This window comes from Notolepis coatsorum, assembly GCF_963971535.1.
Source record: "Notolepis coatsorum genome assembly, chromosome: 2".
Classification (NCBI taxonomy): domain Eukaryota; kingdom Metazoa; phylum Chordata; class Actinopteri; order Aulopiformes; family Paralepididae; genus Notolepis; species Notolepis coatsorum.
The window spans coordinates 49,886,229-49,901,000 of NC_140166.1; the positions used below are offsets into that span (position 1 = coordinate 49,886,229).

At 48.5% G+C, this 14,772-nt stretch overlaps 1 protein-coding gene across 1 annotated transcript in view; it reads right to left on the reverse strand.

The window, feature by feature from the left end:
- The window catches only part of LOC311248947 (ectonucleoside triphosphate diphosphohydrolase 2-like), a 29,277-nt gene extending 15,279 nt beyond the window's left edge, over positions 1–13,998 (reverse strand). The window contains exons 1-4 of the mRNA XM_084338191.1: positions 13,867–13,998; positions 12,216–12,333; positions 5,586–5,736; positions 4,866–5,025 (exon numbers count right to left, since the gene is read on the reverse strand). Coding sequence (XP_084194317.1) covers positions 4,866–5,025; positions 5,586–5,736; positions 12,216–12,333; positions 13,867–13,986 — 549 coding nt within the window. The 5' untranslated portion in view covers positions 13,987–13,998. The remainder of the gene's footprint in view (positions 1–4,865; positions 5,026–5,585; positions 5,737–12,215; positions 12,334–13,866) is intronic.
- Between the last annotated feature and the right edge of the window lie 774 nt (positions 13,999–14,772).

The window sequence follows — 14,772 nt, forward strand, 5'->3', positions numbered from 1 at the left end:
AGCGACTTACAAGTTCTGTACGACAAGCCATCAGGAAGAGCACAACTCTATCAGCTGAGTAACAATGTTCATCAAAGTGTTGAGTGCTACAGTGTAGGTTAGTTTATTAGGACAAGTGCATGACAGTATGGTTAGTTAGGGTTAGATTTTTTTTTTTTTTTTTTTTTTTTAATTCAGATAATGGTTGAAGAAGTGCGTCTTTAGTCGACGGCGAAAGATTGGACGTGTTTCGGCTGTCCTAACTGGGGTGGGTAGTTCATTCCACCATTGTGGGGCAAGGACTGAGAATAGGCGACTTCTCTTTGATGACCCTCCCGGAGCTTGGATAGGAGTAGGTCTGAGGCGGCCAGAAGATGCAGAGCGTAGGGGTCTTGAGGGTGTGTAGTTAGAGACCATTGACCGGAGGTAGGCGGGAGCAGTTCCCTTTGCCGCACGGTATGCTAGGTCGAGGGCCTTGAAGCGGATTCGTGCAGCAATGGGGAGCCAGTGCAGGTCCCTAAGAAGTGGGGTGACATGGGCCGACTTCGGTAGGTTTGAGATCAGGCGGGCCGCTGCGTTCTGAATGAGTTGAAGAGGCTTAGTGGCAGTGGCCGGGAGGCCAGCGAGCAGTGCGTTGCAGTAGTCGAGGCGGGAGATGACTGTTGATTGGACGAGGAGTTGGGTGGCTTCTTTTGTCAGGAAGGGGTGTATCCTTCTGACGTTGCTCAGGAGGAATCGGCAGGTTCTGGTTGTCGCTGCGATGTGAGCAGAGAAGTTCAACTGGTCGTCGAGGACAACACCAAGGTTCTTGGCGGTCGGGGACGCGGTCACAGCTGCATTCTCGACTGTGATGGAAAGGTCGGTCAGGGGGGAGGATTTGGCCGGCAGGTGGAGCAATTCTGTTTTGCTTAGGTTCAGTTTGAGGTGGTTGGTCGTCATCCAGGCGGAGATGTCGGACAGACAGGCCGAGATCCGCTCAGAGACGTGGATATCTGAGGGAGGGAAGGAGAGGAAGAGTTGAGTATCGTCGGCATAACAGTGGTAGGAGAAGCCATGAGACGTGATAATGTTACCCAGTGATTTAGTGTAGAGGGAGAAGAGAAGGGGTCCTAAAACCGAGCCCTGGGGGACACCCGTCCGCAGGGGGCGGGTGGCCGACAGGGTCCCTCTCCATGACACTTGGTAGGAGCGGTCATTGAGGTATGATGACAACCATGTCAGCGCAGAGCCAGCCACTCCCATTCCTGCGAGGGCCGCGAGGAGGATCTGGTGGTTGACTGTGTCGAAGGCTGCAGATAGATCTAGGAGAATCAGGACAGAGGAGAGGCCTTTCGCTTTTGCTAAGTGAAGTGCCTCTGTGACCGCAATGAGGGCTGTCTCTGTGGAGTGACCAGTCCTGAAGCCTGACTGATTAGGGTCTAGGAGGTCATTCTGTAAGAGATAAGCAGTAAGTTGGTTGGATACAGCACGTTCAAGTGTTTTAGAAAGGAAGGAGAGAAGAGAGACAGGACGGTAGTTGCCTATGACGGTAGGGTTCAGGGATGGTTTTTTTATGAGGGGCGTGACTCTGGCTTGTTTTAGGGAGGTGGGGACCACCCCCGAGTTGAGTGAGGAGTTGATGGTTGCAGTTAGGAATGGGAGGATGTCTGGTGCTATGGTCTGGAGGAGTGGGGAAGGTAGCCGGTCCAGCTGGCATGTAGTCGGACGGTTCGACGTTACCAGTGTCAGGGTCTCGGCTTCTGTAATGGGAGAGAAAGATGACAGAGTGAAGGATGAGGTTCTCGATTCAGCATTTGGAATGGGTGGGGGTTGGGAGAAGGAGCTGCGGATGTTCTCCACTTTTTCCTCAAAGAAGATCGCAAAGTCTTCGGCAGAGAAAGATGAGGGAGGGGGGGGTGGGGGGGGAGTGAGGAGGGAGGACATGGTAGCATGCAAGCATCCGTGCTTCCAAGCGCCTCAACGGCCGGCAGGCAAGATGGGCCAGCTTCCTCAGTCGGTTCAACTTCTCGCTGACCTTTCGCCCTGGTTCCCGCAACACGAAGGCCGACTCCCTGTCCCGGTTACACTCCAAGGGGGCTCCAACCACTGAGGATCCGACTCCCATCCTCCCAGAGGCCAGGGTGGTGGGAGTGGTCACCTTGGGCATCGAGGGGTTGGTAAGCGTGCCCTACGCTTCCATCCCGCTCCCGGCAATGTTCCTGTTCGTCGCCTCTTCGTCCCCGACTCAGTCCGGTCCCGGGTCCTCCAGTGGGGCCATACCAGCCGGTTCGCCTGCCACCCGGGCGTTCATCGCACGTTCTCCTTCCTGGCTCGTCGATTCTGGTGGCCCACCATGAGGAACGACGTCAAGGAGTTTGTTCTGGCCTGCGCGGTCTGCGCCCGCAGCAAGGCCTCCCACCAGGCACCCTCCGGGCTATTGCAGCCGCTTCCCATTCCGAGCCGCCCTTGGTCCCATGTGGCGTTGGACTTCGTCACGGGTCTTCCTTCGTCCCAGGGGAACACGTGCCTACTGACCGTGGTGGATCAGTTCAGCAAGGGGGTTCACCTCGTGGCCCTTCCCAAGCTTCCCTCGGCTGCCGAGACAGCGGAGCTCCTGACACGCCACGTGTTCCGCCTCCATGGGTTTCCCCAGGACGTCGTCTCGGACCGGGGGCCCCAGTTCACTTCCCAGGTATGGCGGGCTTTTTGCAAGGGATTGGGGGCAACGGTCAGTCTTTCCTCTGGTTATCATCCCCAGACTAACGGACAAACGGAGAGGATGAACCAGAGCGTGGAGTCTGCTCTTCGTTGTGTGGCTGCCGAGAAACCCGCTTCTTGGAGCCGGTTCCTCCCCTGGGTCGAGTACGCCATCAACTCCCTGGTCAGTTCCGCCACCGGCCTCTCACCTTTTGAGGTATCCCTGGGCTACCAACCCCCTCTTTTCTCTGCACAGGAGTCGGAGGTGGCAGTTCCCTCCGTACAGGACCATCTCGACCGGTGCCGACGGGTCTGGGAGATCACCAGGACTGCACTGCTCCGGTCACCGGGTGGCTCCCGTGGAGGGGGGGGGTACTGTGAGGATTGGCCCATTCCCCGCCACACGCTTCTTCAAGGTACTGTGATTATTGGTCCATTCCCCGCCACACGCTTCAGGAGCGATTACCAATTTCCATCACACACCTGTTGTAGTTTGTAATTAGCGCTCCAGAGGCTTCATATACTCGGGCCTTCTATCAAACGTTGTCGGGTCGTTTTGGGTTACTACTGCTATTGCCTGTTCCCCCCCCCGTTGTTGTGCCTCGTCTACTTTTTCTCCAGGACGTCTTTGGAGGTCGCCGCTGGAGTATATCTCGATCATCCGTTGGAGCTGTGCCTTGTTGCCCGCTTTACGCGTTTGCGCTTTGGTGAGTTTTTGGAAACAAACCTTTTGGATTATCTGTTTTTTGTGTGTTTGGATAACACTGAAGAAATACCGTTTTTGTGTTGTATTGGACTCAGCTAGATTGTGTGTTTGGATAACACTGAAGAAGTACCGTTTTTGTTTTGTACTGGACTCAGCTAACTTGTGTGTTGGTACACCGAAGATCAAGTCACTTGTGATTTATACTGGACTCAGCTAAGGAGGACTGAACTGCACTGCCTCTGTGTACAGTTGGATTGATTATTGACCACTCTCTCTCTCTCTCCGTTTCCTCCCCGAGTTGGATCCGGGAGTATCTGCAGAGCCGCAGAGGTAGTGGCGCCTATGCCGATTCCCCACCTCTAAACCGGGAGGATCTGCAGAGCCGCAGACAACTCTGCCGAAAGCATTCTCCTTTTTGTTAATTCTGATTTGTTATTTGGCTCATTTTTGATTCTGTAATAAATACGCCCTAGTGTTTGGCTAACTCTGAACTACCTGTCTGTGCCGTGCTGTTGGGGGCGGTTTCAAACCCTAACAAGACCTATATTTTGACTAACTATATGTAGCTTTGTGCAATATGTATATTGTCTACATTCAACAGACCTATATTTTGACTACTTATATGTAGATATGTGCAATACGTCTGGCATATATGTGTACGATTTGACCTTGTGCTCATCTCATATTGCAACGAAAAAACGTCAATAAACAAAGTTTTGAAAAAAAGAAAAAAAAACATTTCCAACAACTATAGGGGGCTGGGTATCGCCCCTGATTTCCCAAATCGATTCGATTCCGATCCACAAGGTCCCCGAATCAATTCGATTGTACGATTGAATTCGATTCAGATTCACAAGGTCCCGAATCGATTTGATTTCCGATTAAATTCTATTCAATGCTATACCATTTTAATGGTTCAAGGAACCCTCTAACATGTTGCATTGTTAAAAATATCAATGTTTAGTTGTTTACATTAAGAATTGACTCTCAAGCAGTTACATGAATGTACTTTTTATTGGAACATTGACTTTTGCATATGTCACGTCTGGGGTGATGTCTCAGTAAGTGGTTTCGTAGATTTGTTGTATTTCCACAATCATTATCTATGTCTGTCACTATAGCCAATGGAAATGCTAGAAATGGTCACGTGGGCTGGGAGAACCAATGGAAAATGCCTATCCCGAGGCCAAACTTAATTGCAGATCCCTGGTCTACACCCTCCCCAGACCGACAGTGGGGCAATGAGCGCAACAACCAGGAAGGGAATTGGCATAACGACTAAATTGGGGGATAAAAAAAAAATTCTATAAAAATTATAATATTATATAAATCTTTTTTTTTAAGATCGATCTTGGGATTTTATGAATCGCTAATTAAAATGAAGATTGATTCAGAATCGGGAAATCCATTATCTGAACCCAGCCCTACCAACAACAGATCTTCATTCTGAACCTGTTCCCCGGTATCAGAACGGCTCAGAGTAGGACTGCCATGCCACACACACCTTGACAAAGTTCTCCAGTAAGTAGTTGACCGTGACCCAGCCGTATGCCCCCTCCTCTCGCCCGCTCAGGATGGCCGCCCCTCGGAACTTGAATGGATAAGTGCGCATTTTGTTTCCCACCTCCTGCAGTATCTTCTCTGACTCTGTGGGATTAGTTATGCTACAAAAAGAGAAATAGGGAGGTGTAGTGGTTACGTCATTGTTGTTTCTGGCCGGTCTGCCTCGCTTGAAATTCCAACACATTTCTAAATCGACTCGTTTAAAACAAATAAAGCATGAACATTGGCATGGTGTACCTTTCTGTGTGTATTAATCCACATTCTATAGCTCAACATGAAACAATTCGCAATTAATTCGTAAAATAATTACGTTGAATTTTATTTCAACCAAAAATGCTTAAACAATAATGTTAGTGATAGAAGGGAACTCATTTTGTGCAAAAATGGAAAGCTTGCCAATGTTCATGAGGCAGAATTATTACAACAGCCGATAATACATTTTCCCAAGGATAAATCCCTATACGGGTGGACCGCGCGGGAAACTAAAGTGACGTCAGACTACACCTCCATATAGAGCAAAAGGGGGGGACATCGATTCATATTATACCAATGCATCTGTGAATGCACTGCAAGATTCATAGGCCCATACACAATTGATGAAACACTGTGCATATTGAGTTATAACATTCTATGTTATTACAGGGAATCTATCTACACTCACTTCAACAACCTCAAACCGGCAGTGGCTCCAAGATACATTGGTGTTAGGTGGTGTCTGCTCTTTGGGATGTCGTTCATCACCTGCTGCAGACAGGGCTCCAGGCTGCCCGCAGCGCCCCCACGCTCGCCCGCATAGCTCGAGATGCCTCCCCCTTGACAGAGAGCGAAAGTGGAGTTGTTACTTCTGCTTAACTTAACTTGTACTTGACCCGACCTTCCAAAAAAAAAGGCTTCCCCTGTCTGAGAGCACGTCTGACTCATGCACATGTCCTCCGGCGGGCATTTCCATGGGGACGGCACGCGACTGACAAGCAAACCGAGGTAAACAAGAGGAACAATTGAATTGGGGCACTCGGAGGGTATAGATTGATTGATTGATTGATTGATTGAACATTTTATTAACAGATTGCAGAATAGGTACAATACGGTACGGCTCAATACAAACAAAATTTTTTTTTGTATCCACTTTTTCTCCCATTTTCTATATTTTCTCCCATCCCAATTTCGTATCATCCAATTCAACCCTCCCCTGTCACGAACGCTGTTTCTTGCCTCCCACAAGCCGGCTGCAATGTGGACTAAGTCATACATAGCACAAGTCCCCTCCGGTACTTGAGGTAACAGCAGTCGCATCTTTTCACCTGCGCAGCTCGATCTCTCAGTGGCGAGGAGTAACGTGTGGGAGGCTCACGCTGCCCCCGACACTTCCTGATTCTACTGCGCAGGCCCACCAACCGACCTGTAGGAGTCGCTGTCCACAACGCCCGATCCCCACCCATCAGTTTCCCACCCCCTAATGCGGCCAATGTGTATTAGTATGAACGACCAGCTAAACTGAAAGCAATGTGGAGCGCTGGGCTCGAACAGGCAAGCCCAGCGTCTCCGTCATTCGTGGGGAACGCATTGCCCACTACGCCACGTAGCCGCCAATACACACAATTGTTAAGGGGATGCAGACCAGAGAAAGACTTTCATCTTGTTTACATCAGGGTCCCCCATTTTCAATTCATAATGACATTTATGACATACACGACATACAGATATACAGATATATATCATGACATTTACGACATACATGACATACAGATATACAGTACTGTTATATTTATGACATACACAAGATATACAAATATACAGAGATCCTAACAGAAACGATATACATTAGAGGGGGAGGAAACTGTACATTAGGAGGGGGTTTTGGGGGGTTTGGACATTTACCGGGGCCAGTTTCGAATCGCAGCCTCCCGTAGGTGCTCTTTGAGGGCGGTTTTGAAGGTGGGTAGGGATTCACATTATTTTACGGCTGTGGGTATAGGGCATTCCAACATTGTTGTGGCATAATTGCGAAATGTGTTTAGTCACATAGCACACCATATGGTCAGGAAATTACGAAAGACGGAACCTTGGCATATCACTTCTGTATTGTTCACGCGGGCCCCTTATTCATGGAGTCAAAACTCCAGTAACACTTGTAGTATATATAAAACAACTTTTATTGGTAGACTGGCACGTTTCGGCTAGTGGCCATCATCTGTGTCAGGTTTGCTGGAGTTCTGACCTTTGTAGTCTGTATTCCCTTCTCTTGTGCACCTGGGAAGTAGGTGAACTGGTGCCAGAAACCCCTAATCGGCCCCTTGTTCATGACAAGAACTGTCTGCTTCTTAACCCTTTCACTGCCACACGACAGCCAGTTAACCCTTTCACTGTGACAATACAGAAGGTTAGCCCTTTACTATCACACAACCGACGGCGATGCTCCATTATTAGCATCATTAGCTCTGCGGATGCGGAGCTAATGATGCTAATGATGGAGCATCGCCGTCGGTTGTGTGATAGTAAAGGGTTAACCTTCTGTCGTGTGGCAGTGAAAGAGTTAAAGAACCTGTACAGTGATGTTAATTCAGTCAGAAAAAGCGTATTGTTGAAACGAATGTCATGTTTTCAGCTTTGATTTGTTATAAGTGTTTTAGTGCACCCTCTCTGAGCGACAGTGGCTCAGGAGGTAAAGCAGTCGTCCAGTAATCGGAAGGTTCCCAGTTTGATTACAAATTCATGGGACCAGTGTGGTTGGTTGCTATAGGAGATTAAGAGAGATATTAGGAGATTAGGAGATAGTATACTATGGTATATAAACTATAAAAGAAGGAAGGGTCATCACATCACTGTGTAGCGTGTGTGGAAACGTTCAGATCAGCTGACATTGTGTTGAATGGGGTCGCCATCTCCTCGTTTATGACCTTTAAACAAGTTATTACCTTGAATGTCAGAATCATCTGCAATTTGCATTGTTAATTAGATAACGTTTGATATATTGGTTGGTGTTTCCTCAGATAGCTTGTATATATATATTTTTTTTATCCACTTTTTCTCCCCATTTTCAATTTTTCTCCCATCCCAATTTCGTATATCCAATTCTTCCCTCCCCTGTCTTGGAGTTGCTAGACTATGCCTCCCACAGGTCGGTTGTAGTGAGGACAGAAGCCTTGCATCACGTGTCCCCTCCAGTACACGAGGAGGCAGCCTGTCGCATCTTTTCACCGCAGCAGCTCGAACTCTCAGTGGCGAGGAGTAACGCGTGGGAGGCTCACGCTGCCCCCGTTGGGAATTAACATCTCCGATCCCAAGTCCATCAGCACTGGCTCCCCACAGGGCTGTGTTCTGTCCCCACTACTATTATCCCTGTACACCAACAGCTGCGTCTCTCTGCACCCCTCGGTCAAACTCCTGAAGTTTGCGGACGACACCACCCTGGTGGGTCTCATATCCAGGGGGGACGAGTCCGCCTACAGGAGGGAGATCGAGAGGTTGCTGAGCTGGTGCAGCTGCAACAACCTGGACCTCAACGCCCAGAAAACAGTGGAGATGGTAGTGGACTTCAGGCGGAAGGCAGCCCCCCCCCACCCCGATCATTCTGGGAGGCACCCCGGTGGCCTCTGTGGAGTCCTGCCGCTTCCTCGGCATGACACTCTCCCGGGACCTGAAATGGGAGCTGAACACCATCGCTCTCAATAAAAAGGCCCGGAAGAGGATGTACTTCCTACGTCAGCTGAGGAAGTTCAGGCTGCCGAGGACCATGATGGTCCAGTTTTACACCGCCATCATCCAGTCCATCCTCACCCTCTCCATCATCACCTGGTTCCCTGCAGCCATGGTCAGGGACAAGGCCAAGCTGCAGCGGGTGATACGCTCGGCGGAGAGGGTGATTGGCTGCCCCCTTCCCTCCCTCGAGTCCCTACACTCCACCAGGGCCTTGAGGAGGGCGAGGAAGATCATGGCAGACCCTGCCCACCCGGGTCACAACCTCTTCAACATGCTCCCCCCACGGCAGGCGGGTACGGCTGCCCAAGACACTAAAGTCCCGCCACAGACTGAGTTTCTTCCCCTCAGCAGCTCGCCTGGTAAACGAGTCAGGTGTCCCCCTGCCCCCCCCCCCCCCCTCTATGGCGAGCTGCTAGGGCTGGACTTCTGGACTTGAACTTTGTGTTGCACTGTATCCATGTCCCCAACCACTGCACTTTCACAGTCTTATTGTTGTCTCACTGTTCTGTCCTGTTTTGCACTTTACTTAAAATTATTTATTTACTGTTGTATTGTTCTTAATTGTGAAAAAGTATGCACTGTAATGTCAAATCACGTTCCATTTTGTACCTGTATAAAATGGCGAATAAAGTAATCTGAATCTGAGTCACTTCCTGCTTCCGTCGCACAGGCGTCACCAAACCGACCTGTAGGAGTCGCTGTCCACAACGTCAAATCTCCACCCACCGGCTTTCCCACCCTCTAAAACTTGCCAATTGTGTTAGTATGAACGACCGGCCAGCCGGTAGCAACGCCGAGAGCTGGGCTCGAACCCAGCGTCTCCTGCGTTAGAGGCGAGCGCCTTGCCCACTGCGCCAATCAGCCGCCCTGATAGCTTGTATATTTTGAATATAGGCTTCAATAGAAATGACACCAAAGTCTGGCACCAAGCAGAGCATAGAACACTTGTATTCTGACATGATGACCCTTCCTCCTTTTATAGTTTCCTTGACATTGGCTAACCTGTGCTAGCAGGTGACGAATAAATATTTGTTGAACTATTCCAACACCACTAGGTTCACTAGTCATGATTTTCACAACAACAGTTCTCAAGATGTTCTGTAAAAATGTTTATGGTTTTGCTCCATATTCTTGAGAAGGTCTAAATAAGGTAGCATTGCGAAAGTGGGCTTAAACCCGGTACCACCACTACTCCTAACGATCCCAAGTCCTAAAGTTGAAGTAGGCCCTATCATTTACATTTACATTTACATTACATTTAGTCATTTAGTCATTTAGTCATTTAGCTGACGCTTTTATCCAAAGTGACTTACAAATTGCGTCAGCATGAGGGGTACATCTCTGGGTAAGTGGTAATGTGCATCCAGCAATGCTGAGGTTGAGTGCATAGTAGTATAGAAATGTTTTGCCTAGTAGGTAGTCGTATAGGTATAGTTAGTAGCATAGTACATAATAGTAGAAAACAGTTCAGATTCAGTTCAGATTTTTTTATTCAGATATGGATTGAAGAAGTGTGATTTTAATCAACGTGGAAAATTCAAGTGCCAATCTGATCACATTACTTTTACTGAACAGTACAGAGATATAGAACATTGCTTTGGGGTCGTTGGGACAGAAATTATTGAGTTATACTTACATGTCAAAATATTTCTGACCATACCAGTATTGGCATCGGTGCATCCCTAATGCATTCCCTCGGAAGCAACAGTTGTGATTGGAGGGCAGGTTTTAACCCTTTCACTACCACACTACCAAAGGGTTAACCCTTTCACAGCGACAACACAGACAGTTAACCCTTTCACTACCACACTACCAAAGGGTTAACCCTTTCACCGCGACAACACAGAAGGTTAACCCTTTCACTACCACACTACAGACGGTTAACCCTTTCACACCCACACTACAGACGGTTAACTCTTTCACAACCACACTACAGAAGGTTAACCCTTTCACACCCACACTACAGACGGTTAACTCTTTCACAACCACACTACAGAAGGTTAACCCTTTCACTACCACACTACAGACGGTTAACCCTTTCACTACCACACTACAGAAGGTTAACCCTTTCACAACGTTAACCTTCTGTAGTGTGGTAGTGAAAGGGTTAACCTTCTGTAGTGTGGTAGTGAAAGGGTTAAGATAGGTCAATCACTTCTAAAGGCTCTCACCTTTAACGTGGCTCTCTCTCCGTGCTGCAGGTGACGATGCTGCTCTCACCTTTAACGTGGCACTCTCTCCGTGCTGCAGGTGACGATGCTGCTCTCACCTGTAACGTGGCTCTCTCTCCGTGCTGCAGGTGACGATGCTGCTCTCACCTGTAACGTGGCTCTCTCTCCGTGCTGCAGGTGACGATGCTGCTCTCACCTGTAACGTGGCTCTCTCTCCGTGCTGCAGGTGACGATGCTGCTCTCACCTTTAACGTGGCACTCTCTCCGTGCTGCAGGTGACGATGCTGCTCTCACCTGTAACGTGGCTCTCTCTCCGTGCTGCAGGTGACGATGCTGCTCTCACCTGTAACGTGGCTCTCTCTCCGTGCTGCAGGTGACGATGCTGCTCTCACCTGTAACGTGGCTCTCTCTCCGTGCTGCAGGTGACGATGCTGCTCTCACCTGTAACGTGGCTCTCTCTCCGTGCTGCAGGTGACGATGCTGCTCTCACCTTTAACGTGGCTCTCTCTCCGTGCTGCAGGTGACGATGCTGCTCTCACCTGTAACGTGGCACTCTCTCCGTGCTGCAGGTGACGATGCTGCTCTCACCTTTAACGTGGCACTCTCTCCGTGCTGCAGGTGACGATGCTGCTCTCACCTGTAACGTGGCACTCTCTCCGTGCTGCAGGTGACGATGCTGCTCTCACCTGTAACGTGGCTCTCTCTCCGTGCTGCAGGTGACGATGCTGCTCTCACCTGTAACGTGGCTCTCTCTCCGTGCTGCAGGTGACGATGCTGCTCTCACCTTTAACGTGGCTCTCTCTCCGTGCTGCAGGTGACGATGCTGCTCTCACCTTTAACGTGGCACTCTCTCCGTGCTGCAGGTGACGATGCTGCTCTCACCTTTAACGTGGCACTCTCTCCGTGCTGCAGGTGACGATGCTGCTCTCACCTGTAACGTGGCTCTCTCTCCGTGCTGCAGGTGACGATGCTGCTCTCACCTGTAACGTGGCTCTCTCTCCGTGCTGCAGGTGACGATGCTGCTCTCACCTGTAACGTGGCACTCTCTCCGTGCTGCAGGTGACGATGCTGCTCTCACCTTTAACGTGGCTCTCTCTCCGTGCTGCAGGTGACGATGCTGCTCTCACCTGTAACGTGGCTCTCTCTCCGTGCTGCAGGTGACGATGCTGCTCTCACCTTTAACGTGGCACTCTCTCCGTGCTGCAGGTGACGATGCTGCTCTCACCTTTAACGTGGCTCTCTCTCCGTGCTGCAGGTGACGATGCTGCTCTCACCTGTAACGTGGCTCTCTCTCCGTGCTGCAGGTGACGATGCTGCTCTCACCTGTAACGTGGCTCTCTCTCCGTGCTGCAGGTGACGATGCTGCTCTCACCTTTAACGTGGCTCTCTCTCCGTGCTGCAGGTGACGATGCTGCTCTCACCTGTAACGTGGCACACTCCGTGCTGGGTGACGATGCCGGTGCCGTTCTGTTTGTCTGCCGGCCACCTGTAGACGTACACAGTGGTGTGGGACGAGCCTGCGTCCAAAACGACGCCATACTGTGAAGAGACAGAGCTCGCTTTGAATGAAGGCAAAACGGAGTAACCAAATGATCCAGTGTGACAGTGAAGGCCTTTTCTGTCTTCACAGAAGTTAACCTTCTGTAGTGTGGTTGTAAAAGGGTTAACCGTCTGTGGTGTGGTTGTGAAAGAGTTAACCTTCTGTAGTGTGGTAGTAAAAGGTTAACCTAAAGGGTTAACCCTATGTAGTGTGGTAGTGAAAGGGTTAACAGTGTGGTAGTGAAATGGTTAACCTTCTGTAGTGTGTTAGTGAAAGGGTTAACCTTATGTAGTGTGGTGAAAGGGTTAACTGTCTGTAGTGTGGTAGTGAAAGGGTTAAAGCCTAATCCACAACAGTATTGTTCATGTTGTCTCCTTTTGTGTTCTTTTGAAGTAGTTTCATCAGGTGGAATATCTCAACGGACTATACCTTTGTAATGAAAACGGAAAGCTGTCAATGCTTTTTAATACTATAGTATAGTATTAAATTACCAATGCTGACCGAGATCTATTCATATGTCCATTTCAATGACTTCAAAGTGTCTTTGTATCAAAGGGGGATAAGTCATTGAAGTAAGCATTAAAGAGCATCATAAGAGAAGAAAGGACGCAACTACTTTGTCGGTCCGTTTTCCATTCTCCATCTCTGCTCTTCCATTTTAAGAGGTTAACTGCTTCCTTTGTAACTTCCTTTTCACATGATTTGATGGTTTCGAGGTTAGCTGATGACTTTGCATGTCAGGGGCATTAAGATGAGTGAATGGCATCATTTAACAACAATCATTGCTGACAAACCCATAAGGTTTTCCGTGAATGCCATTCTCTCACCTACTATAAGCCCGGCAGAACATTCTGATCTGACTTTATCTATTACTGTTGCGTTTGTGATTTTAGTATACTGTAAAATTGAGTGCTACACTTAAAAGGTCACTTCTAGGAAAATGGTAGTCTTGGTATTTGGCTAGTCTACAAAAAAAAATGCAACCGATACAAGTACAACATTTTAAACCAAATGATCAATTAAATTGTTAACTCTAACCCTATAATATAATATTTCATAGGATATATAATATAGCATTTTTAAATCCCAGGGCAGAGGCTGAAATCCCAGGCTGATCATACATCACCTATTGTAAGCATAACTGCACCTACGTTGTACCATATTTCCCGAATGCCTGGGACATGCAAACTTTAATAAATTTAATTACCAGGTAATTACATTATTTCCATGAGTTTTGCTATTAAACGTGCGCTTAAAACGCTAGAGACCGTTCCGAGTCCGACACGGCTTACATCCATACAGGAAAGACTGAATGAATGAATGATAACTTTATTTAACACAGATTGCAGAATGGGTACAATACAGTACGGCTCAAAACACACAATTGTTAAGGGGATGCAGACCAGAGAAAGACTTTCGTCTTGTTTACATCAGGGTCCCCCCATTTTCAATTCATAGTGAGAATGGTGTGCAGAGTATAGAGACACACCAACGAACACTTTCAATTAAACCGGTAACGGGCGTTTCTTTACCATGTTCTCCGGCGCGTCTGTCATCTCTTCAGTCGGTAGGACCAGCAGCAGAATCCCGGTTGTCCCCAGCAGCAGCAACACAGCGGGCGCGACGACGTGACAACAGCGGCTAGTGGTCATGGTGGTGATGGCGGTGGTGGTCGAGTGAGTCTGATGATCGATGCTGCTGGTGCCAACAGACAGACAGTCTGAAGCTGAAGAGCGCAACTGAACCATGCACTGCCTGGCTGCAACAGATATGAAAGGGCTTGTTGTTGCGTGGGGAGTGCAGATGTGGGTTTGGTCTGAGCTTTTGCCCTATCATCAACACATCAACACAGGATCTATGGGTAACAGTACTGTATATTTGCATATATGTCACAAATGTAACAGTACTAAATACCTGTATGCCATGTATGCCCCTATGCCATAAATGTCATGTATGTTGTGTATGTCATAAATTATGTCACTATGAATTGAAAATGGGGGACTGTTGAAGTCAGAGGTTCTATGTAGGATTGTTAGTAACTGTTTAACTGCATATATAACTGTTTCCAATAGAGGGCGCTCTAGGCGAGCCACTCAAGAACACCACAAGGTGGCGAGTATAAATAGAGATGTCTCCTCCTACTCTACCTCTTTCCCCCCAGCCTCTCAGTGAGAGGAGAACTCTAGAACTGCTGCTCATACCATGTGAATAAATAAACCACGCCAGTTAAAGGCTAAAGATAGAAACCATGCCTCTTGACCACATTATTGTCGCCCTATAGCCGGATTCTGTCAACAGGGACCCTGATGTAAACAAGACGAAAGTCTTTCTCTGGTCTGCATCCCCTTAACAATTGTGCGTAATTGAGGCGTACTGTATTGTAGGCCTACCCATTCTGCAATCTGTTAAATAAAGTTTTCATTCATTCATTCATTCAT